Source organism: Passer domesticus, chromosome 5 (assembly GCF_036417665.1).
Source record: "Passer domesticus isolate bPasDom1 chromosome 5, bPasDom1.hap1, whole genome shotgun sequence".
NCBI classification, from domain to species: Eukaryota; Metazoa; Chordata; class Aves; order Passeriformes; family Passeridae; genus Passer; species Passer domesticus.
In genome coordinates this window covers 71,735,343-71,757,305 of record NC_087478.1, presented here as the reverse complement: position 1 = coordinate 71,757,305, position 21,963 = coordinate 71,735,343, and the positions used below count along the sequence as shown (strand labels likewise).

At 41.7% G+C, this 21,963-nt stretch overlaps 1 protein-coding gene across 6 annotated transcripts in view; it reads right to left on the bottom strand.

The window, feature by feature from the left end:
- Positions 1-16,549, bottom strand: part of CAPRIN2 (caprin family member 2) — a 33,232-nt gene extending 16,683 nt beyond the window's left edge. Inside the window, exons 1-10 of one of the 6 annotated variants that reach the window (XM_064420963.1) lie at positions 16,489-16,544; positions 15,065-15,327; positions 13,334-13,396; positions 10,168-10,254; positions 8,022-8,260; positions 6,600-6,682; positions 4,583-4,747; positions 4,026-4,069; positions 1,847-2,692; positions 928-969 (exon numbers count right to left, since the gene is read on the bottom strand). In XM_064420963.1, coding sequence (XP_064277033.1) covers positions 928-969; positions 1,847-2,692; positions 4,026-4,069; positions 4,583-4,747; positions 6,600-6,682; positions 8,022-8,260; positions 10,168-10,254; positions 13,334-13,396; positions 15,065-15,327; positions 16,489-16,540 — 1,884 coding nt within the window. In that variant the 5' untranslated portion in view covers positions 16,541-16,544. Of the gene's footprint in view, positions 1-927; positions 970-1,846; positions 2,693-4,025; positions 4,070-4,582; positions 4,748-6,599; positions 6,683-8,021; positions 8,261-10,167; positions 10,255-13,333; positions 13,397-15,064; positions 15,328-16,488 lie in introns of all 6 variants that reach the window. The other 5 variants (XM_064420961.1, XM_064420962.1, XM_064420965.1 and 2 more) reach the window with 5 other exon arrangements.
- Between the last annotated feature and the right edge of the window lie 5,414 nt (positions 16,550-21,963).

Here is a 21,963-nt window from a genome sequence, read left to right as displayed (position 1 = left end):
CAAAACGTAGTTTTTTTAAAGACCTCAGAGCTCTAACAGTCAGATTCAGCTCAGAGGGCAGCAGCAGTGGCACAGATCTTTTATCTGCCATGCCTACATCCCTGCACAAACGCATTTATAGATTATCTCAGAGTCAAACAGATCCAGCTACAGCATTGCCTCTTTTTTACATAAGCAATGGCAAAGGAAATTGTTATCTGAAAAGCTTAACATGATTTTAATTGTTCTTTGTATGTACCTCAAGCCAAAAACCTCTCTTTTTAAAAAATGATTATGGAAACTAGTTATGTTGGTAGTACACTGTTTTCTACTCCTTCAATATTCTTTTAGTATTAGGATTTCTCAATAGCTATCAAACAAAAATAAAGGCAGCTGATGTCTTTCTACAGTCTATGTAAATCCAAGTTTGAATACTTTAAAACATGCTTTGTTTACTTAGTTCAGCAATCCCCCTTCACTGAGCTCACATTCCAGCAGTTAGTTTAATTTCAGTATATTGCACACCTGCACACTACTAGGGAGATTCTGAAGCAGTTTGCAAGTTTCTCCAGATGACTGGAGACCCTCCTCTTTACTCACTGCAGCAGTTCTCAACCACTTAAGCCATCCATCTCGTATAAAATTAAGAGGAGGCATCTTCTCATTAGGAACCATCTTGCATTTAAGGTAATCTGCCACCAGAAATTCCAAGGCATTTTACCAGTGCTTGAGACTATTCCAGTACTTTGTTTCAGTTACAGGAATACTGTGCGTGGCTGGGTGCACAACACCTATTTGTGCTCAGAGCTACTTAGTGAGGCAACCAGGTTTCCCACCTGTACCACCACCAGCAGTGGACACAAGAGTCTACTCAGCTTGAGTGTAAAGATGGCTCAAGCTGAAACACCTTAACCCCATGTTGTTACCCAGTGCTGCATCGTTACATACTTTTTTAATCTCATATTCAACCTTCGGTTTGCGGTCCCGCCTCTAGACACAAGAACATCCATTTTTTCAGTTTTGCCAAGTTTACTGACAAGATATAAGCTTAATCATTTGCCATGAGTAACATGGGATATAGTAGTTCTTGCATTCTTGCAGGAAGACAGTTGTGGTTACAACACTGTGTACAGAGAACTGCTCAATTCCCCAAATTTTCTTCCTGAAGTCTACCTTTAGATTAACATTTCTCTTAGTGACCTAAGGCAGACATAGCAGAGCTCAGTTCTCTCTTTTGACAGTGACCAGTGTTGCTGCTACCCAGGCACAGGTGAGAAAGAAGATAATGTGATCAAAGGGTAGCAGCCTGTTCAGCTGTAAGCCATGGCCTCTCTTTTATATTTCTAACACTATGCTATTGTCAGACTCCCAGGACAGCAATATGGTTTATGCATTCATCTGGAAATACATATTTAAGCCCCTGTACAGTTGGTATTGCTTGATCTAGACATTAGATCTCTCTTGAATCAGCAGCTATTTTAATCAAAAGCCTAAAAATTACTGAAGTGTTATTCACATGCAGCCACAAAGTATTTGATCCCTGGATGAGTCATACCTGCTTTGTACTGCTAACAGAGGCCAGAACCAATAGCTACAGATGAACCAAGTTAATTCTTCTGTCTTATGCATAAAGCAGTTATTCAAGGCTCAAACACAGCAATACTGATGTAAAAAGCAAAGCAGACCATCTTGCTATTCAAATATAAACTTTAGCTGCCAGAATTATTTCCCTCAAGAAAGAATGAAATGAGAGTCTATATATTGGCCTATAAAATACACCTTAGATAAACTCTGCTAATAGGTGGCTTTATTCCCACACACTAATGTCAAAAGCTTATGACAGATAATACTACATATGCCAACTCACTTCTTTGGGTTCCATATCAAACTTCTTTGGGCCCATCTGCTCCTTTGGCCCCATAGTGGCAGCTGCCCAGGGCTTCGGAGGGTTCTGTAACTGCGGTGATGACATTTGCTGCTGCCTGTCAGCTTTGTCCCAAGCCTCTCGAGTCTCCTGCTTCTTTTGTTCTGGCTCCTCCCTAACACGTGCAGCCCAAGCCTTCACAGGCTCCTGCTTCTTTTGCTCTGGCTCTTCCCTAACAGGCACTTCCCATGTTTTCACAGGGTCTGGCTTCTTTTGTTCTGGTTGCTCCCTAGTTTGGGTTACCCAAGGTTTTGGAGATTCCTGCTTTTCTTCCGGTTCTTCCTTAACTTTGGTTACCCAAGGTTTTGAGGACTCCTGCTTTTTCTGTTCCTGCTCTTCCCTAACTTTTGTTACCCATGGCTTAGGTGATTCCTGTTTCTTCTGGTCCTGCTCTTCCCTGACCTTTGCTACCCAGGGTTTGGGAGACTCCTGCTCCTGTTGGACATGTGCTACCCATGCATTTGCAGCTTCCGGCTTCTTCTGCTGTTCCTCCTCCACACGGGTCTCCCAGGGCTTTGCAGACTCACACTTCTGTTCCTCTTCTTTAACACAAGCTTCCCAAGGCTTTGGAGAATCTGGTCTCTTGAGTTCTTGCTGTCTAACACGAGCTTCCCAAGGCTTTAAGGTCTCTTGTTTCTGCTTCTGTTCCTGCTCTTTAATATCAACAAGCATCTCCCAGGACTTTGGAGGTTCTTGTTTTCTAGCACACTCGGCTTCCCAAGATCTGGGCTCTTCTGCCTTCTTCTTGACAGAGTATTCTGCTTCAGGCAAATAACGCCTGTTGAGAAACTATATAGACCAAAGAAACTTAATGGCTCCCAAGAACACATTTTGCTACTACAGTTCAGGTCAGTTAAATAAGGTCACCCAGCTACTGAAAACTGCTGACTAAAAGCAGAGCCTAGACAGTCTAAGCACTAGTCATAGAAACTATGTGGCCATGGCTTTATCCTACAACACTGCAGACTAGCTTTGCTTGGCATGCCACAGAGAAACAGGGAACAGTGCTCAACAGCACAAGTAAAACCCAGCTGAGTGAACCTACTGCCCTTATCCTCAATGCTACCTCATGTTCCTAGGCAGTGACAATATCAAGTCCAATTGTGGTTTTTATAAAGGTAGCTCTCCTTCTAAGCATCTAAAAAGCTCTGGTATTATATTAGCAGAAATTCTGCTAAGCATCCCAAAATATTAGACCCAGTAACCAAGTATATCCCCCATTCTTAGTGGAGTTTTGATACTAAAATGTTACCAGAGTCTCAGATTAAATACCACTGGACTTCAACTGCAGGCTGTGTTAGTATTAAGTCTGAGAGTTCAATGATGATGTCCTAAGTTTTTCTAAGTTACCACTTGGTCATGAACAGGAAGTAAATAAATGAAGTGAAGAATGTACAAGTCTCACTGGCTGAGACATTTTTTCTGGCTAGACGCCAGATGAGAGTCAGGTAACAGTGTTACCAGTAAGTTACAAAACTTGTTCTAGAGTACACCCTCTAGTGGGATACCTGGGAAACAGGGACTCAGCATTTTAAGAACCGGTATTTCCACTTGGAAAAAGACACCCTTCCCCACCTTTTGAACCAGGTTTAATGATTTCTATGCTACTGACAGTCAAAGCTTAAGTTCAGGAGTCTGAAGACCTGCTGAAACACACCCCCATGCACACAAGCCTGTCTTGGGTTTCCTACCTCCCCAACAAATCAGAGTAAGACCAACATCATTCTCAGCCCCACCAGTACCAAGGCTACTGCAACAAGCTTAGCTTTTACAGACAGCTTTAGTAGATGTCTTTTTTCTCTATTCCATAGGACACAAAACATCAGTGCTCCCACTCTAAAGGCAGATGCTTTGTTTTATTCAGGAATGTGCCAGAGCATTAAAGTACTATACTACTTCATGTAATCCTGCTCCATTCATCCCAAAATACAACACCAGATGCCATAAATTCGGGGTTAAAAACAGAAATGCAACCAAGTCTTTAATGCTTCCTACATCAAGCAACACTTAAATGACTGTTCAGACTCCCTTTTTAAGTTTAAAAAAGGGCTGCAGAAGAGCATTTATAAATGTGTCTGAAAAATCACAATACTAAAGGCAAGCAATTAACAGAGTATCTTACCTCCTGTGGCTGTATTTCAGATTTCATAAGCTCCATAATGGATTCTAGAGAAAGGATGTTAATTAGTTTCAACTGATCAAATGCAGAAGGGCAGATCAAACAGTAGCAACTATTTAAATCTATTTAAATAGTAGTTCCAATTTGTTAAACCAGATATTCTGAAAGCTCAGCTTGCCATTCAACATGCTATTTCTAGACAAGCTTTTATTTTCTAAGTTTTACAGCTGCAAAAGTTTAGAGTTAAACAAGAAACATTTTATAGTATTCATAATTTTGTTATTCTAATATGTAACTTTCCCTACACACCAAACAGTCCCCACAGCTTCAACTTTCTCAGAAGGCAAAAGCACTCTATTACTATGATTTAAAGTTGTTTTTTTTTTTTTCTACATTACTAGCTAAAATAGGGCTGCAAGCCCTGCAGGTTCCATTTCAGTTACAACCTAGCAAGTAAGCGACAGCACAGCATTAGATTTAGCACCAAGCCATGCAAAGTCAGTGCTCAGTTCAACCCTTTCCCAACACTGATATAAAAATTGAACCCTGTAATATTCCACCTGATTCTTTGGCAGACTCTGCTTTTGACAGCTGTCTTGTTTTCTCAGGTTTTCTATTTACTTCTTCTTCCAATTGTTTCACTGGCACAGTGGTGCGAGGAGTCGGGATACTTTCAAAGTAGCCAGAGTCTAGAAGCTTGGACAACAGGTCCTTCATGTGTTTATCTAAAGAGTAAAAGTTCATGAAGTTAAAATAACAAAATCTGAAATTAAGGGGTATTCAGATTACAGATTAAGACTTTTTACTTCCTCCCTTTATATGAACTGCAGTTACTCCAAGTTCACACATCTTACCAAGCTATAGCAAAATGTTTTAATTAAGGAAATTATTTATTAGACTGCTTAATTTAATGCAGTTGAAAACATCTTTGCAATCCCAGGGCAAGACTGCAGCTTGTGTTTAATGCCCACAAGGTAAACACAGAGCCACCTGGTCTCCCATATGCTTGGAAATGGCTTTGTTTACCAGGTATAAGCTAGCCAGCTTTGATATTAAAATCATGAGACTGCAACAGAGGTAAAGCTAAACAGTCACAATGGAAGTACTCTACAAGACACTCGCTGATAACAGCATGATGTCTCAGAAAGAAAAGTTAAGAACTGTGGAAACAAGCAGGGAAAATGCAAGAGTGTGATCCCACAATGAACTTACTCCTCTGAAGCTGGAAAAGACTCAGAGCTGACATGATTGAACAAAAGCTTAACTGTACTCTGAGAAGCACTGTCCATTTTGCTCCTCTGTGCAAGCAAGAGACAGCAGCTAAGAGTACAGAGTAAGACCTCAGAAGTAACGGTGATTCTAGGATTTGTTTCAGAGGAGCTGGAAACAGGGCATCCTTGAGAACAGAAAGAGCTTTCAGTGAAAGATCACTCCTACCAGTGACAACCACACAAACAAGAATTGTAGCTAGAATTTACTATGGCTATAAAAAATTGTCTTCCAAGGCAATGAATGCTAATAAAACAACCTAACAGCTTTATCTGTGGTCTAGCTTGCACAAAGGGATGCAAGACTGATACTAAAGGGATAGAGATACTGATAAACAATCTATTCATGTCAACAGACAAGGCTAAGGTTACCAGCCTGCAACAATCCAAGCCTGCAGCTTGTCCAGAACTACACGAGAAGATTTAACACCTAGTTGTCAGTTCAGCTGCCTGTACGTGGAACTTAAGTCACACTAATTCTCTGTTCTAACAGTTTCAGCATTGTTGTCAGTAACAAATGAAAGATTCCTGCCACACAGCTGCTACAAGGCTGGCATAAACACAACAAGCAAGGGCTGTTTGCAATAGAAAGACACTACAACTCAATTAAGGGCAGTTTCCTCACAAGCAAGTTGTAAACAGGAACACTATGTGTATATGTTGGCTTACAACCAGGAATTCTGGAACTCTGCCACAAATGGAAGATGATCTGTAAAGTCCTACAGATTTTGGTATGCTTGAAAAGTAAGGACACTTCCATTACATCAAAGAAAAACTGCAACTGTGCATGATGTGAAATCTAAGTTCCATTAACAACTAGTGTGGTGTCCTGCACTGTAGGGAGACAACGGGTATGACTCTAGAATCCCTACAAAGAAAGGAGACTCTTCAGTGCTGTGGAACCTTCAGCCCAGGGCCAATGAAGCTTTGTAATACTCAACTAAGCAGTTCATGGCTGGGAACTGTTCCAAGCTTAACCCATCTGCACATAACTATACAAAAAGCTTCCCACTGTTCTGTAAGGTATTCATGCATCAGGTTTTGAATTGCTACCAGCAGTATTCCTCAAAAATATGCTGGTACACTGATTGAAGAGTAAATCTTGACTGGAAGAGGAAAGCACATGGCATTAATTGACCTGTACTTAACTGAACTAGGAACAGCCATTCATCCTTGGAGAATCGAGACACACACATAACTTGAGAGTAATTAATTTGGTAGCCTTCCATGCGTATTCACTGCTTTTATGATGTTTAACAAGCACACAAATTTTACATCTTTAGGTTATTTCTCTAGATGAGACACTCACATGTTGTTCCAACCACAGGTTTCTCACTTCCTTCTAGAAGGTCCCAGAAGTAGAGAGATGATTGCTCCATCTGGTCTTCAACACTAAAACAAATGACAGTTTTACCAGGTAGAATCATAACCAAGATCAAGTGCTGCACTCTCCCAATACCCCTCATTTTACAACATTCACTAATGTCCAGCCTTCATACACCTCCTGCATACACAGAGTAGAAACACTGGAAGCAATTCGGCTGTCTCTGCACAGGATTTAACCTAGCAAACCTAACTTCTTTTGTTGGTCTATATAGAGATCCTAAGCACTGTCCCACAAAACCACGTGGCTGAATTGCATTACAAGCCAGGATTCCCAAACAGGGCAACAACTGCTGTTTAATCAGCTGGTCACATTTACTGGATGGACTTGTACAGGTGCCATTCTCACTAACTAGCAGCTCCTGGGAAACTTTACTATAGGTCCAAGATCCACTTCCTCCAGAAGATGGAATTTTCAGTCCACTGCAATGAAACACAGTATCCCAACAGAAAGGATTATACTTCTTGTAGAAGTAATACCATAAGAGTAAACTAGAAACAAAGTTACATCACTGGGATGAGACACTCCTGTTATGTAGCTTTTTATAAGCAGCTGTTACTTGGAAGTAGTTAACTAAAGAGCAAAGATAGGCAAGTCTAGTATATGACAAGTGACTAGAATTTTGAGGCACTTAAAGAATTAGTCCATAGTCAAACGTGACTTATCTATAAGGTGTCTCAACTTACCACCTAATAACTACTTGTTCCATATTCAAATACAGTTCTTGCTGTACTACCCTACTAGACAGGCTGTCACACTAAGCATGAGCCATCACAGCACCAGAGCAGTGCCACATGAGCACTGATACTGACATTACCTCTGTAACACCATGGTAACATGCATGACATTTAGTGCAATGGTATCAAAAACTTCAGGCAATTTTTTAAAACTACTTTGAAGCTAACAGCAAGAACACCTCAGGAGAACCATCTTACATTCCTCTGGAATAAAGAAGCACACCTGAATCATCAATGTAAATGGAATACAGAAAGAGTTCTGATTTTACTGCACTTTTTTCATTTCATGAGCAGTGAGACCTCAGAAAAGCAGCACATCCCCAGCTTCCCTGCTAAGGATAGTATTGGACTATGTCCCCTCAGTCCCACAGGGAGACATAAAATGGCAAAGTCTGTCTGTAACCTGCACCTGAGGCTGTAATACTGCAGCTTCCCTCTAATGCTCCAAGGTAAATCTTCACATTCCTAATCTCAGACAAAATCAAGAGTACTGAAGAGAATTTTAATTAATGTTCCAAAACATGGTATTTAAAGACATGGCAGTGTCAAACAGAGGACATTTACAACAACAAATTAAGCATACTAATCAGACAAAAATCCCTGAACTTACCTCAGGTTCTCATTTCTTTCTGGACATGTCAGTTTTGCAAATCTTATGAGGTAGTCTAGTTCTTTAGAAGGCAAGTATATTGCACCATTCACACCACCTTTGAAATCTTTCTGAACATGCTCTTGAGTGAAGTTCTGCAGCACATACTGGACTTGAAGTATTGTACGCAGCTTCTTCTTCTCTGCTTCAAGCTTCAATAGACTCTCTCTCCGCTGAGCCTTCTTCTGTGCTTTCAGCAGCTATTTTAATGCAAAATTCCACAATTAAACACAATTTAGTGTGTTTAATCCTGTTTAGTAACAAGATTCAAGGACAAAACATTGAGTTCTAGTATTGATTATCCTACAATGAGGAAACCACCTATTCATTTTGTTTAGATAAGAGAACCTCCTAATTCTTCAGATATCCAGAATCTTTTAAGCTCCTCCTTTGGAAGAGCTCCCCATTTATCTACTAATTGTCTACACATCTTTCAGTCAAACTAGATACTGGTAACTTCATTTGTGATATGCCTTTGTGATATCTAGACTCTGATTACGCCTGCTAGTTGTTTTGTTGTAACAACTTTTAAAGAAACTGATAGAATTGATACCAATGCATTGATCCAGGCCTAGTTGACCTTTAACATTTACCACAGAGTTAGAGAGGCAGAAGTTGTCTCAAGTTTCTCCTAGTAAGACAACTGCTCTTCACTTTTGACTATTCCAGCTTAAAGGATACAGCAGAATCCTACAATTATTTCTGTTGGCAGAAGGCCAAAATACTCATTAAATAAGCAACAACATGAAATTATAGAACACATACAGAATATGCATTCAAGTCTCTCATCATGCACTAACAGAACTACCCAGCAGAAGCTAACCTAGTAACTGCAGAAATTAAAATGCCTCAATATGTGTCAATCGATGAAAATTTTGTTCCCTACAACACACTGAAAAGGATGCAAGGATGCTGTTGCCAGAATGGCTCTTAGTGTTCCAGTAATGGCTATGGGCTGTAGAATCCATATCAGCAGAAACAGAAACAAGTTAAAAACAAGGTGGGTGAGCCTTTAAATACATAAGTTCAAGAACAAACATGAACTGGTAGAATGCTGGATTACTTAAAACACCTGCTCAAAGATACACTGGGTCACAAGGTACCAGTCCTTCAGCATTCTGTAGAAATAATGCCAGAGCAGTGACTAATCATGTTTAGCTTCCCTACCGCTACCTTGGATCAAGTCTTCTGTAAGTGTAGAATTTGCTTGAGCCAAGAGACCAGTTTCTCCAAAGATAAAACCTTGCTTGCATAAAAATAATGTATGGAGTGCCTTAAATCCTGAACAAAGGTCTAAATAAAGCACTAAATCAGTATCTTGCCACAATTAGAGACAACTACAGCAGATGGAGTAGCAAACACCACAAGCTTCAGTTAAATTTTGCTGAGGGATGTACTTCTCATTGAAGTCAAAGCGACTTAAAACCAGCACTTTCCCTCACCAGAAGCAGTAAAAAAATCATTTTGGAAGGGATCCTGGGACATTGTCTAGCCCAGCCTCCAGAAAGGCTACAGTGAATCAAGATCAGATTGCTTGGAACTTCGTGCATACAAGTATTGAAGAAATCCAAGGACAGATTTTACCACTTCCCTAGGAAGCCTGCTTCTAATGTCACCCACTGAGTGACCATTTCCTCCTACCCAGTTAGCATTATTTCAAGTAATGATCATTGCTTCTCCTACCACATCCCTCAGCAAAAATCCCAGCTCCACCCTTTCAGTATTTGCTGTCTGAAGGACAATAGGGCATCTCCTGGCAAGCCTTCACTTCACCAGGCCCAACAAGCCCAGTTGTTCCAGGCTCTCCTCACAGGTCTCATTTTCCAGGCCCCAGCCATTCAGGGGGCCCACCACTGGAGTCACTGAAGTTTCTTTAGCCTTTGCCTACCAAGTGATCAGAAACAGACAACTGGTTAACAAGCACCAAATAATCAGTTCTCCTTAATTAACTGCTCCTCAGCCTATGCCTAAGCTTTGCGGCTGCAGAGCTACAAGGCAGGAATTTCCTAGCAAGGGGTGTACTGGAATATAAGTGTAGCCATTAAAGTAGTAGCACAAAGTTTTGCAGTTTCCTCCTGTCAATATAGAGAAGAATAGTTATACTTACATCTTGGCTAAGCCCTGAAAAAGTCTTCTGAAGCTCCTTGGCAAATTCCAGGTTGTGCACTACTTCATCATATTTCTCTACTGCCTCCTACAAAGGAATAGATAAAAAAATGTATTTTTCATGCCTAAGACTACTGATTGCAACTCTATTGCCTTGTACTTAAATTCTCATTGTGAAGTTGTCATTTACTGTGTTCTTTTCTGAAACTGTAGCTTTTTAAAGATACTGTGTCCATGGCTGGTACTTTAATTGCAAATATTCACCTGCAAGTGTCTGAGATGCAGTTCAAAGCCAGCTCATACCACCAGACAGATATCCTACAAGTTTGCCTGTATAGGTCTTGGCAATCAGAGGCAAACAGCTACTTAAAATGAGAGTGGTCTAAAAGCCTGGAAGGAATACAGGAGAAATTCAGTACACATCTTCTACCCTCATGCTTAACTAAATGCCTTTAAAGAAAATTTGTTCAAATTTTAGAAATATACAGGGCAAGTCATACTTCCAGAAATAAGTCTTTGCAATTTAGTTTCCACAAAAGAAGCCATGTTTCTGTCTTCACTAATGACTTTAACCAAAATTTTACTGGCTAGTCTTCAAGAATACTAATTGCAGTAGATTATTAATTGCATTTTGATATACCCCACTTTTAATGGGTCAGTTAGTTTCTCTAAGTTCCCTTGACAGCTATGAAGATGGAAAAATGCTGTAGTCAGACATGCTGCCTATATCTTCACACCACAAGACATGAAATAACAAGTTTAATTTCAGTTCACATGTGCTTTACACCTAATTTGGTTTATGCTCCTGACATGATATCACAGGTTTTTCTAGAACAGGCTCATCAGTCTAATATAAAGCTCTTTCACAGCAGTGTTAGTGTTTAGTGTTTCATCAGTGCAGTGACAAAAGCTTAATCTACTGTCCCAATAAGGTTTAGGGCATCTGCAAATTCCATGTGTGTTCCTAAGCAACTGGAAAACAAGTTATATGTTCATTTGTTCAGTTTGATTGCTCAGGTACTTTTATTCCCTTGTTTGTGACATACTAGACACTACCTGGACTAAGTGCTACTCAACACATAGTGCAAGCTTCTCACATGGTAGTTGAGGTTTGTCTTCACACAATTTACCAAGCAGCTTTGAAGTACTATTTAGCAATTCACTTAGCACTTGAAAGAATGACTTCTAAGAAACCAATGGCCACACATTTGAGGAAGACTCACAACTAACACCAACAATTTACTAGTCAGGTTACTGTAATTGTGTTTTTAACAACACAAATTGCAGAGTAAAACTCTGCACCTGAAAACATCAAGAACAGCTCTCATGACAGGCTGTACCTCAGCCCACAGGAAAGCAATAGCTTTCTTCTGTCACACCTGTTATTAACATTCATTAAAAGAATGTTGGAAGAACAGAGCTGAGGAAAAGCTGCTCAGCTTGCAAAACAGCACAATAAGCTGCTGGAAGCTCCTAATTTTTGAAACAAATGTTTCCTAATGTAAGGCTAGCGCACACATTAGGTCTGGCAGGCATGCACCATAAGTAATTGCAGGTTAATCCAAATTACTTGCAAAACAAATTCATCACCAGACATGCACTTCTTCCTCTGTGTGAGAAAATTAAGCCTATAGATGGCATCAAGTAATATTAGAGCACCACTGTATTATAAGGCAGTTGGTTTCTTTAGGTGTTAAGATCTATTAAGTTCTACTCCAGCTTCAATTTGTACATACACCACAAATTTGCATCTGCAAGTTACAAATGCAGTATTTCTGTATCTTAACCACTGAAGCAGGGGACTTCAAAAGATTATTAATTAAATATTGAATGCATATGTGCTTTACTGTGGTCACCTGAACAATCTGACTACCACTTGTCAGTTCACTAAGACTGAATCTAGCTCTTCATTTTAGTAGCCTAAGAAACTCCAGAAACTGGGATGAAGACACTAAAACTCAAAAAGCGAAGCCCAAGTAGGAACACTAAAAACCAGTAACCAAGTTAATGCCATTTTCCAAACACTGTCACCTAACAGCTTTTCACAGTGCAGGGCACATATCAAAGCAGTCAATCCATTCAAGACTATTCCAACTTACAGAACATTGTTCAATAGTCTCACTGTTCATGGCAGCAAACAGATTGTGAAGAACACCAATGATCTAAACACAAAAGTTTCTTGCCCACTTGATTGAAGATTGAGTTGAAAGGAATTGAAAGGTCATCAACCTACTCCAAACCATCAGATTTAATTAATTTCCTTTTGCACTTGATATGGCAAGAGACCACATCAGATTTTGTAGTTAAGTACTAAGCAACAATTTACTTCAACAGGTTTACTCTACTTCTAAGAGGGTACCATTTTCCCCCTCTTAGCCCACTTATTTCTAACTCCTTTACAAAAGATTCACAGTAACAAAATAGAATTTGTGTTCTCAGACAGCTGCACTGTGAAAAAGTTAGCAATCAGTGACATTTTTCCAGCTGGTTCATTAGCAGGATCAGTACTATCACTGAAGCATCAGTATCCCTCATCAGACAATTACTCTTTAGCATGTGTCCACTATATTTTAAAAATGTAATTCCTAGATTAGTAGAGCAATAAAGTCTTTGGATTATGTGACACTCCTACTCAGCTCTGCTAAAGCTTTCATGTTACAGAAATTTGGTTTCAGATTTAAAATCTATTCCAGACCAAGACAAAAAAGAGCCAGCACTGTCAGTCATATTAACAGCTACTTGTAACCAACAGCACTGTGCAGACAACAGGCAATTTCAAGTAATAGCTGCTAATGAAGAAATCATGAGGATTAATTAGCCACTTCAGAATTCTTGAGGCTTGGGCTCTAACACTGCACTGCCATATAGATCAGCGGTACACAGATACCTCATTAAGAAACAGAGGTGCAGGAGCACTGAAGCTGAAAGTCCACAAAGATAAACAGACCTTCTATTCCTTCAGGGAACACCATCAAGGTTAAAACAGGCAACAGAGCTTATGGGCTCAACATTCAGCCTGATAACCAATAATTTGTTAATTTGGTTTTGTGAAAAGTATCTTTAGGTACTGCTTCTATAAAAACACCTCATTTCCTTCAGCAACCAATCCTTCCTGCCAGATTAGAAGGTTTTGAGGCCTTCCACTCCTACATAAAAAGCAAGCTTACCAATTGGTCTTGATTGAGGGCTTCCCCCTTCTTCAGACGATCTTTGTAATCTTCTAGTTTGAGCTGCAGAAAATTCAAAGTAAACATTATACAGAAACTAATACAAAAATTAAGCAAGGGGTATAAGTGAAATGCTGTAACCTAGAATAGAAAACCTCCTACTTCCTCTTGTTTCTGGAGAAAGGAACACAGTTTTGCTATGCCTTTGATTTGGCAATTTCAGTCCGCAGGACTGTCTACTTCCTTTCCCTATCACTGATCTTTCAGTTCTTACTTGCTACTTTTGTTTCATTTAAGAACTATTAATGCATTGATCCAAGATCTTTAAATGGCTTCAAATACATCCAGTGTCCTTGTTAAGGTAGGCTTATTTAGCTTTCCCAAGTCAATGCTGGAATTTAGTTTTGTTATCTTTGTTATGTCTTTCAAAAACTTTGCTTTAGTTACATCAAAAATTATAGCCCTGATCCCTAAGAAAGCGGACAAGTGTATTCAGGGAAGAAATAAGATTTATTTCCAATATACCAAAGCAGTCTTTAAATGCTGATGTAAATAACACAAAACTAAACTATTTGGTATTGCAAAACTTCTTTAGGGAAAAGAAAGGTGACTTCACTGCCATGAGTCAGATACTATTCCATTTGTGTATCTAGAGATTCACTGACACAGTACCTATAGGTGTGTAAGACTAGGAACACTTCCTACTCATTTTAGTAAGTTAGTTTTATTTGCTGATAAGGCCATATTTTCATTCACATGAAAATCAAAGGTACCAGAGAAATTCACAACAAGAAGCGTCCTTGGACAGAATTAGAATACAACACAAAGTTGTTTAACCACACAAAGGAAACATGCTTGTCTGATGTTATTCAAAATTACAGCGTGATGCATGACATGAGACAGCAGTAATACTGCATCTCCTGCAGGAGGATCAAGTCCCCTAAGCACATGGCCAGATGTCTGATCTACTCTCTCTCCTTGCCCTAAGACATAACTAAAAGCTTTCCAGACATTTAGAGTAGCACAACATATTCACACAATTGCTTTACTTGTAATCCTGATCCACCACTGAAAGCAACAACACCTTTACATCTTTTATCCTACAGAAAACATTCTCTCAACTCGAAACCAAGCATACAGTCACCTGCCAATCAGCTGAAAAGCCTTAGAATGCAGAAGGCTGACTAGCCACATCTACAATGCTTTAGGTGTATAATAATCTCAGTTATTATTCTTACTAACACTGTTCTGTCCCCCAGCCTAAGGAAAGCAGAGGGCAAAACAAGAGATCAAGTTTTGGAGGATTTCTGTATAAGTTTCCCAGTCAGTAACACTTGCCTGTATTTAAAATATGTAAGTCAAATATTTATGCAAAATAAAGGGCAATACATATTTAATATAATCTGACATTTCCACCATCAGAGGAAACACTTGTTCTAACTTCCAATTTTACAAACAATTTACATCTAAATTAATATCAGATGCATATAATTAATGAAAGATTTCTCAAGACTATAATCACGTTTAAATCAGATGCAAGTTTGTTCTGAACTGATTTGGTCACAAGAAGCATCACTAGTTTTCATCAACATATATTGGTTCTCTATATACACACGTAACCTTATTCCAGCTGTTAAAAATAATGGAAATAACATTAAATATTATTTTAAAGGCAATGAGCTTTACTATCGGCAGCTTAAATAGGTGCCATGGGCAAGAAAACCAAGTTACCTTCTTTTTCTCGATGTTCCTGATCTTGTGTTTGAGGCAGATGAGCCCGTTGTCGATGTAGATCTCGTAGGCCTGGGAAGGAGAGGCCGCCGTGCTCAGCGCGGACTGCAGGGGGCTGGCGGGAGCCGGGCTCTCCCCAGCCGGGGTCACCTGCTGCTTGGCCGCCTTCATCCTCTTCTCCTCCCCTTCCTCCGACCGGCCTGAAGGTGATGATGGACGATGGAAAGGGGCTTGGGAAAGCCGCACCATTGAAATGGATGGAGCTGCAAAGAAACTCTTGTTTAGCTCTCTCACACCCTGCTCCCCCCCTTTTCAAGTTATGTCTTTTCGTGTCACACCACACATTCAGAACATTTAGCCTCAAAACTGAGCCTCGGGAAGGACTGATCATAAATTTTCCACGCTTCTCCCTCCCGTTCAAAATATCTGTAGCAAGAATTCCAAAGCAAGGCAAACTTCGTATTGTTTGCAGCCTCCCCACCCATCCAGAATCCAAAAATCCTTTACATAGGCAGAATTAGACAGCACAGGGGATGATTCCAGAAACTCAGTATAGTGACCATATAAAACTAGGCAGGTTTCCTGCACACATCATCCACAGGAGAAAAACTGCAAGCAAGCAATTGCAAATCACACCGCCAGCCTGGCATCCGGGCTGCAGCCTGAATGAAAATTTAGAAGGGCCATGCTTGAAGGTACAGCCCCCCCCCTTCTTCTCAATCCCCTTAAATCGGTTTTACCCTTTCATGACCTCTGCAGCAATCCAACCGTGAATTTAAAGTCAATTCAATTTGGAAAAAAAAAATCCACACAGACAAAAAAAAAAACCAAAAAAAAAAAAAAAACCAAAAAAACCCCACGTTTGATAAAGCAAACTAAGCCAGCTTAGTTACAACAGCATCGTTCTTCCTGAGGAACCGGTCCCTGCCTACACCCATCCAAAAAACGTGCCTGTGCCACGGCAAGACACCGGCTTCCATTGGAGGGGCTGTAACCTTGAGCAGAGTTTCTGCAAGAGATGCTCGGCCACCCTTATCTTCAACTACTTACGGACACCTGCTCCTGGAAAGCAATGACACCACAATTCTGCCCGCCCGCCGCCGGGGAGGCCGCAGCACACCACCCCAGCGGGCAGCCGGAGCCGAGCCTGCCTTTCCCCGGGACAGCCTCCGCCGCCGGGGGAGCCGGGGCGAGCCCTCCATCGCGTCCTTGCCAGGGATGGGCAGCCAGCCCCTCCCGGGGGGAGGAGGGCACGGCCGCCACGGCTCCCCGAGCGGGGCGGAGGCGCGGGGAAGAGAGGAACAGCGGCTCCTTCCTGCCGGGGGATTCGCCTCCTCCGCCTCCCGCGGCCGCCGCGCCGCGGGGCCCGCGCTCCGCCGGCCCCACACAGCGCCCGGCTGGCCCGCTCCCGCCTCCCCGCTCACCTCGGTGCCCGCACACGCTCAGGCCCGCCCCGCCGCCCGCCCCTCGCCTCATATAGCGGCGGGGCGGGGCGGCTCGGCGCCGGTCACCGCCCGCCTCCCAATGGCCGGCGCCGCCTCACCTGCCCGCCCGCCCTGCGCCGGGCCTGCAGGGCGGGGCCGCGGGGCGGCTCCCCTGAAGGTCGGGGCGTCCGCCCGGCGGCTCCGTGGGATGCTCTGGGCTCCCCAGGGAGCGAGGGGACGGTCTTTTGGGTGGGGTCTGGTGCTCCTGCAGGGATACGAGTGATGGCCCTGGGGGGGCACGGAGCGTCCGGGGAGGTGGCCCTGTGACCGGCATCGTGGGGAAGGGAGGTCAGGTGTGCCGCTCCGCCATGTGCCGTCCGTGAGGGCGAGGTTTGGCACAGGGCCCCGGCAGAGCCACGGTGCGCTGTCGCATGGCGTGTATGGCAGCAGCCTGTCACCACAGCGAGCCCGCGACCGGCGGGCAGCGCTCCCCGAGCAGCCACACAGCAAGGGCTCCATCCTCCCCGTGGAAAGGGATCCGCTCGGCCCGTTCACAGTCACACCCTGCGGCTGGTGCGGTCATGAGACAGGAACGGTGTTGGTCTGTGCCTGTAAACCAGCTGAAGGGCTCCTCTGGGCCTGTAAAAAGTCCTGCAGGAGACCTGCAGGACTGTGGGTCACCTTGCGTAGCAAAAAAAGTGAATGTCCTCTAATAATCACAGAATCTATTAGATTGGAGTCCAGCCTATGACTGAACTGTACGCTAGACCAAGGCACTGAGTGCAACACCCAGTCCTTCCTTGAACACCTTCAGGAACATTGACTCCACCACCTCCCTGGGCAGCCCATTCCAATGCCTAATCACCCCTTCTGTGAAGAAATTCTTCCTAAAGTCCAACCTCAACCTTCCCTGGCCTATCCTCTCATCCTATCCCTTGTTACTGGGGTCAAGAACCCAATTCCCCCTCTGGCTACAGCCTCCTTTCAGGTGGTTGTAGAGAGTGATAAGGTCCCCCTGTTTCTCCTTTTGTCCAGACTGAACACACCAAGCTCCCTCAGCCCAATGCCACCCAAGGGAGTCAACTCTTGATAGCTACTGAACACACTTGAAGTGAATTGAATATAAAGTAATCACAAACAAACTTCTGTTAACCCCTAACAATCAGTGCTATGGAAGGTTGGAAGACTAGGGAAAACAGACCTTCCAGAGATCAGAGGACTAAGGTGGAAATCTGCTTTCTTTGTTTCCGTTTTTGTGGCCATTACCACAAAGAATAAATAAACTATATAACAATCCTGAAAGTTGTGAAAGTAATGAAAATAGCGACATTTTGAGAGAGAGAAGTGTGTTAGTGAGGAAGGATTGCAAAGACAGGTTTTACAGAACACAAGAATTATTTATGTAGTACAATGGACGGATGAGAGAACAGGGGAGGAAAGGTTACATATAAGAAAGATTGCTTTCTAAAATAAAACAAGCAAATGATACATGATTCAAACAATAAGGAGAATTCACAAAGTATCATAGAATCAGATTCAGTTGTATGCAACCACCTGTAGCATCCACAATCTTGCCACTTCTCAATGTGTCAAATTCTTTAATCATATGTCCCAAAATTCTACATTTTTTAAAGCCCTGGCTCCTAGAATGAGGTTTCTTTGTGAGGCAGTTTTCATGACTGAAAAGAAATGCTAATGAGTAAGACACAGCTTGTGTCTAGGATCAGCAGTGTGCTCTGAGTCCTTCCAGTAGATTTCTGTGGGGTTTTTGCAAAGCTAACACGGATGGGCTAGATTCTTGAAAAGTAATTATAAAATGAATGATCAGTTAATTAATTTGTTAGTAATAAGTCATAATTAATGTTCATACACCTGGGACTGTTCTGTAAGTCATAGTTACTACTGACAAACTGCTTTATAGTGTACTTTTACAATTATTTGTATAGAAGAGGAAAAAATCAAAAGGAAAATTCATACAAGCCAAATCCATATTTAAAATCAAAGGACATTTTAATTTCATTTTTCAAAAATAGACAGTAGCTAATTGAGACTAATGCTATATACATTTACAATATACCTGTGGTCTCTAGAGCACTGTAAAGAGTGTACTAATGTGGTGAGGTCAAGCCCAGTGAAGTTGGGAAATATCAGGATTAAGCACAGCCTACATTCATTAGTTTAATGCCATTTTGCAGATCCATTGTGAGATCATCTCTAAGATGATCACAGGTTATGATAGTCAAGCCATGCATCAGTCATAGGCATGGGGATCTGTGCCTTTTTCTCTAGGATCAGAAGGGGAATACACTCTAATGGCTGAAGACAATTCTGTTCTTTTTGTCATGTTTGACTGGTTCTACTTATTCCCTCCCACTGTGACTGTCCTAATTTTTCCCAGTCCCAGAATTTTATCCCACTCTCATTTTTCTCAGATTCCAATTTTCACTCCTGAACCCCAGGCTCAGTCTTCCTTCCCAGGTCTTCATGTTGTCCAAGTCACAGGCTCCTTTGAGAAGGAGGATCTCCTTTGCACACAATTCCAACCTTTTGCCCACTTCCAGTTTTCCCACTCTTTATCCAGCCCACTAAACCCCTTCCTAATGCCAGTGGCATTCAACGCCAGCTCTGTCACTCCAGCTGCAGTGGGCCAGTCCACAGCCGGCTGTGGTGAACACTGAGACCAGGTTCCCATTTTCATTCCCTGCCATCTCTTCTGCTACTGCACTGTGAAACTCCAGGAAGCTGATGTGTAGAATAAGATCAGCTCCTTGTTAACTTCAGGAGAGAAAGAGAGACAGTGAAGATGTTGCAAAGATTATCCACCGATGGACTAGAGAAACCTGCTTCAGTCATGGAACATATTTCAGACAGGAAAGCTAAGGAATTCTAGACCCAACATGAGATGAATACATTAGGTCTCACAAGGAGGATTGTTAGTCAGAATTACACCCAATTTATTGGAAGGATCTGGAGAGGAAATATGTTGCTACAAGGCTGTTTTATGCTGCAAGGAGTTTTTTCCACATATAATCCCTGTGGCTGCCTGTCTGCTGTGCAGAACTCAGAGCCAAGAGGTCTGGAGAAAGTTTGTTCCACTCAGTGTCCACCACAGCCTTACACAAGCTGCTGCACCTCACAGTGATTTCTAACTTTGGAAATGCTTCTTTAACATATACTTCTCCCGTTACACTCCGGCTCCTTGTTTTCATCACACGATCCAGATTGCAGTTTCCTTGTATAGAAACTTTTCTCCTTTTTTGCCTCCATGTTCAGTCCTGCCCAGCAAACTGGTTCATGTTCCTGCTCTTTGCATGCAACCAGTGCCAGGCCTTTCCATTCCATTTCCTTTCCAATTCCCAGCCCGATTCAGTTGCCTGGCTCATTTCTCACCTCACCAGAATTCTAGATTCTTTTGATTCCTTTCCATTCCTCTCATTTTGCTTTTCTTTTTTTTCCACTCACTTTCTGTGTTTTTATCAGAAAATTCTCCCAAAATTTTCAAGGAAAATAAGAAAAGGAGCAACAAAATCAAACAGAAATAGTTACTGTGCCTGGAAGCAGCCATTACAAGCTTAGCCAAATTTCAGCTACGTAGCTCCAGGCCAAACAGCATGTGTTTAATTAAGGTCCACGTTAACACCTATAAGATCTGCAAGGGAATGGAGTTATGCTCCCTGGCAGAAGCTGAAATTCCTGTTTCCAGGCTGTGGGTTTCTGGAATTTCAGTGAAAGTGCAGAAAGGATCCTGTGAACTGCTTGTTTTTTCAGTCCCACCAGGAATCACCAAATGATTGGGGTTGGATGGGACATCTAAAGATCACTTAATCCAAACCCTAGTTTGTCTCAACTCAATTTGAAGCACTCACCCAGAATGGAAGAGTTCATTTGGAACTGAAAAAGTCTTAAAGCAAAAGCAAATTTTAAAAGTTCTGGGCAAGATTAGTAAAAAGAGGGCCAGCTAAGCAGAAAGATTATGAAGATTATGTGATCTGAGCAGTGGAAGCAGCAGCACCTGCCTCTGTTAATGTCTCTGTCCTTGCTTAGGAGTCAATCAAACCTCAATTGCAAAAGGGGAAATGTTGAAGTGCAGGTGTTCATATGGGATTTCTTTATTGTGTGTGCATGAGGGAAAAGTTAAAAAAATATCACTAATTTGCAGCTGTGAGATTAAAGTCTTGTGCCTGTAAATGCTTCAAACAGATACCAGTCCATGAAAGCGGATTTATTTGGGTCAGAAACATTTCTTTTTGATACATTGATACATGAACACATGTAGAGTGTTATTTTCTCCAAACACCTCTCCTATCCCCTTTTTCTGTGCCTGGCATGGATGTGGCCTTAGAACAAAGCTGTGCATTAAAACAGTTGAGTTCAGGATACATTCCTAGGTTTTGCAGGATTTAGAAGATGTACGGTGAATGAGCAAAATAACTGCAGGGAAAGATTTTTTATGGATAATGCAAGTGAACATTGACTTCTAAGCTAAATTAAGCTATCTCTGCTACAAATTTCTGAGGAATTTTACATGGATTTGTTCTTCATTTTCTAGATGAATTCGGATCTAGTTGGAGGTACAGAGCATTCACAGCTGCAACTAGCATAAACAAAGGGGATGCTTTGAGCACAATATGGTCCTTTGAATACAAATATGCTGGAGATTGAGGAGTTATGTCTTGAATTATGTACTCAAAGTCAGTAGCATCTGTGACTTTTGCCTTGTAGAATAGGAGGATAATCCCACCTCCACCATTCAGGTATGCTGATTAAAGACTGCCCAGGTTATTTGTCCATTTGAAACCAACAGTATCTCCAAAACAGATCTTTATTATTTCATTTTGTTAGTCTATGGAAAAAAATTTTATTTTTTCCTAAAAGGAAAGGAGAGTTCTGTGGTGGAAAGAGTTTATTGAAAAGAGGAGCTATAGAACTGCATATGCTCACAGTTCTGCACAGGGATTAACCACATGTTACTGAGATACTGAGTGTGCTACCTTCATCTGCTCCTCTGGCAGAACCTCAATACTCAATTCTTTGCTTCCCAAGAAGTGCCTATGGATTGCTTGGTGTCCTTGCCCTTCCATCACAGCCCTAAGAGCCCTTGGATGCTGGAGGTCTCCATTAAAATATTACTCTTATGTTGTATTTTCCTACTGCTGCACTATGTTTCTTTGCTATCGTTTTCACTTCCATGAAAGTAGCTTTCCAACTGTTTTTAAAAATCTTTCTCAGGTCCTTCCTTTTCAGATTTTTGAGTTCTTATGTGATCACATTTTCTTCTCCTAGGATTTGGTTTGCTTTTCCACTGACTCAGCTGCAGAATCCTTAATGGGTCACAGCTCTGGTCTCTGTGTTAGAGGCGATCTCCTGGCACCTCACAAACAAGAATCTCAGACTTCCTGTACCCTTACAACCACGGTGCATGGGTCAGAAATATTTAAGTTAAATAGGTTTTAAAAATATAACAGCCTGACTTGC